Source organism: Ananas comosus, unplaced genomic scaffold (assembly GCF_001540865.1).
Source record: "Ananas comosus cultivar F153 unplaced genomic scaffold, ASM154086v1, whole genome shotgun sequence".
Lineage (NCBI taxonomy): Eukaryota > Viridiplantae > Streptophyta > Magnoliopsida > Poales > Bromeliaceae > Ananas > Ananas comosus.
In genome coordinates this window covers 10,004-13,837 of record NW_017891717.1, presented here as the reverse complement: position 1 = coordinate 13,837, position 3,834 = coordinate 10,004, and the positions used below count along the sequence as shown (strand labels likewise).

Below are 3,834 nucleotides of genomic sequence, written 5' to 3'. Positions count from 1 at the left end.
GCTCTGTAATTATCAGTAAGAAGAATGTTGGATGACTTCACATCTCGATGAATTATTGTCTTTTCTGTTTACATAGTCAAATTTAGAGAAGACTTGTTAGTGTTAATAGAAGCATAAAAGAATAAATGACTACACGAAATTCTGCAACATAAAATGTTAAATTGCATGCGTGCGTGCGTGCGTGCGTGCGTGCGTGCGTGCTTGCGTGCGAAAGTTGAGTTGCTTTCATTTTTTCACGTAATTTCCTTGTTATCGATTTATCATCAAGACATATCTTGCTCCATATTCTTCATTAGTGCTCATGTCCGCTTATAGCTAAATGAACAATGGCATTCATTCATTTGCAAAGAAAAAGGACTACTATTTAAGCAGGTATGTATATGCAGATAATTTTGAAGATTTGAAGTCCTACCTGCGTAAAGATGGAGATAGGTCAGTGCATGAGCAACATCAATAGCTATTTCCAGCCGTTGGTTGAAATCTAGGATCTTCCCCCGTTGAACTGCAGAAAAAGACAATTGCATAAGTAACTTCATTACGAGTGAGAAAATAAAACTAAGATAGAAAAGAAATACAGTTTACCATCCAAGTGCTCTCTAAGAGTACCATTTGGAACAAACTCGGTAATGATAATGCGCTCATTTCCTTTATCGACAAAACCTAGTAATCTCACTAAGTTCCTATGATCAATTTTTGAAAGCAGCTCAACTTCATTACTGAATTCATCTCGAGAAGCTGGAAATTGTTCCTGTGCAAGTGTTGTTATCAACAGAGAGCCAAGAAAATATTAAGAAATTTATCATCAAATATCGATATGAAGAAAATGAAGAAACATTCGAGAAGGGAAATAGCTTAAAAGATAATAAAGTATCATTAATAGTAGAGTCCCATCCAATTGTTTCTAGATATGAAATTTACAAAATAAACATGAGAATTAGCACAAAGATGCCACATCGAACATGTGGCTATGAAGATAGGATGTAACGAGACTAGTAGAAAAGGTCCAAGGATAATACTAGTGGCAGTATAAGAGAGAAGTACAAAGTTTATATTAGAGGATTTAATTTAGGTGTAAAAAAATTAGCATAAGAAAAACATAGAAAAACACCTTCTTTGCTCGCTTAATAGCAACTTCTTGGCCATCTGGCAAAACAGCCCTGTAAACGGTTCCAAATCCTCCTTCACCTAACTTAAAGGCAGGTGAAAAGTTCTGCGTAGCCTTAAAAATCTGATGGATGGTGAGATGTACCGATCCAATTCTACTCAGCTGTGGGGACATTGAAAATCTAGATGGACTCGGAGGGACTCTTAGTGAGCCTGCCACAGTCCTTTCCGACGACGAGCTTACTTCAACGGATGAAACAGAATCCACTGTATCAAAAGAAAAAAGTTGTTTAAAGTAGAAGTCATTATGTGTCGCTTATTCTCTGATATCAATAAATTAATATGACAAATACATCGTACGAAACCGTGTTTTATAACCAAAAGGAGGAAACGGTTGTTTGATTTAGAATTTGGAGTAATCAGCACCTTTAAGACCACAAAGACAAGCTATTAGAAAAGTCTGGACAACAAGAACCCCACTTAATTCCACCAAATCATTTAACTACCAACCTTAGAAGAAAACTAAGAACATGATATGAGAGAGTATATAATTCATGAGTTTAGATGCTAGTACATAGTAGAAAACGATGCTACACAAGAAGTGTCATGATCTACGTACAAACAACAAACAAAACCACTACCACCACCACCAAACGTGAGCAAGTAAATATAACTTACACAGCATATTCTTTTGATTAACTCACCTGGATTCAGCTGACTGGAGATAACATTATGGTCGCCTGTATCTCTCTTTCTTGGGCGAAAGCATGGACAGAGAAAACCAACACATAAAAGGATCATTCCTGGTACGGCCAGAGAGTTATCATCTGATTCTGAGGAAACATTATGATCTTGCACATCTCTCTTTGAATCACTTATCTCGCTAGGGTATTTTAGGTTTGAGGCATTTACTGGCACTCGCAGTAAAAGTTTCCTCGACACCTTTTGATGAAAACCCGCTGCAATGAAGATGAAAAATGTATAATCAGTTGCATCATAGAAAAACAAACCCAATGGATTTTTGCATTCAAATAAGCTTCCCAATTAGCTAAGAAATAAGACAGTAATTACATTTTTGCTCATAAAGATTGATAAGGAAAATTAGCAAGTTGGTTATTCTCATCTAATAGGAAAAGTACGCAAATATATGTGCAAGAAAAAGAGACAGTAAAATTAGATTTAGAAAACATGAACCTGTTCAAGTTTATTGAAATAATTTAATGCAATTTAACATGCTAGATTATGGCCTATCATTAAACCAACCTACTTGGATGATTATAATACAACAACATAAAGATTACAAATTTGATGAGTTTTTACCAGAATTAGGCTTGCAATCCTCATGGTGAAACAAATCAAAGTTGCCACCGCAATACTTTTTACTGATCCTTAACCATTCTTTGGATGATTGCGAGTCGCAGAGGAAGCAACCATCCACCAAATAGGATTTTAGCATCTCACAAGCAAGAACAGGATCCTCAATCCTACTCTGATTGAGGGAAAGATGGTACCCATCAGAATCTTCCAAGTAAACAACCTGATCATCCCCACAAACCTTTGCGAGGCTCTGAATCGATCCAGAAACCAAAATCCGAGGTGATTGCAACAAAATCACTAGACCCAAAAGGATTAGAGCCATCTAAGCACAAATTTGAGGACGAAACTCCAACAAAAATCAAAATTTGAAGCCGAACTAGTAAATCCCCATTTCCAAACGGCCAAATTGAGCAAAGCCCACTTCTCAAACTCCAATTAATTCAAAACAAATCAAAAAAGCGGGGTCTCCTATGTTTCAGATTCATTCCAGGCAAAATAAACCCAGTAGAAACCGATCCACAAATAGAGAAACCTAAGCATATAACCACCCAAATCTACAGGCATAAACGCCCCAAAAAACTCATTTTGAGCCCAATTTAAGCTCGATCCTTCCCCAAATCGACAAATTGCATGAGACCCAACTCCTAAAAATAATAAAAAAACTTGGAAAATTCCCAAAGTTGGAGCGCGCGCGCGAGAGAGAGAGAGAGAGAGAGAGCTCAATCGAGCATCGTACGAAGCTTGAGAACGCGAAAACTGGGAGAGGAAGCCGCGGCGGCTCTGGTAGAAAAGTTTTATTTGGGGGTGACGTTATCATCTTCGTAGCTACAGTAGACCAAGGAGAGGAGCGGTGGACACGGAATTTGCAACCGCTGCCCCGCGGCTGAGTTTTATTTTCACCCCCCCTAAAATTTTAATCAGTAAGGTCCCTGAACTTTTTCTTTTTGTTCCTTAGTTAAAAAAAAGGAATTGATGAAGTTTAGCATTAAATTTTAGGGATAATTTACTATATACCTTTCAAAACTTTAAAAATATTTAATTTATCTCTACTTTTTTTTATTTTCAATATATTCCTATAATTATCACCCATTAAGTTATCCCGAATTAAACGTGATTTAAGCTTAGTTTGGTATTCAGGTCCATAGATGCTATTGAATAAAATAGAGTTAGGATAAAAATATATAAGGGTATATTTTTACGTTCTTTAGTGAAACCATAAAAAATATATAGTAGTCGACTAATAGTTATTGATAATAGTTCACTGTTATTAGATAGTACAACTTTTATGACGATAGTTTCTTAGATTGTTTTAGAATATCTAAACTTTATACCATTTGTATTTATTTCTCTTTTCAATATATATTAAAAACAATAAATAACTAAAATTTAGTATGACTTTGTGCACTTTAAACA

General features: G+C 35.8%; 1 protein-coding gene across 1 annotated transcript; it reads right to left on the bottom strand.

Annotated features, from left to right (window-relative positions):
* Positions 1-3,281, bottom strand: LOC109705104 (calmodulin-binding receptor-like cytoplasmic kinase 3; the record flags this gene model as incomplete). Its single annotated transcript, XM_020225862.1, is given in 6 exon segments — positions 1-64; positions 413-502; positions 583-748; positions 1,109-1,371; positions 1,809-2,063; positions 2,425-3,281. Coding segments are annotated over 6 exon segments (1,157 nt in total), but the record flags the coding sequence as incomplete, so codon positions are not given.
* Between the last annotated feature and the right edge of the window lie 553 nt (positions 3,282-3,834).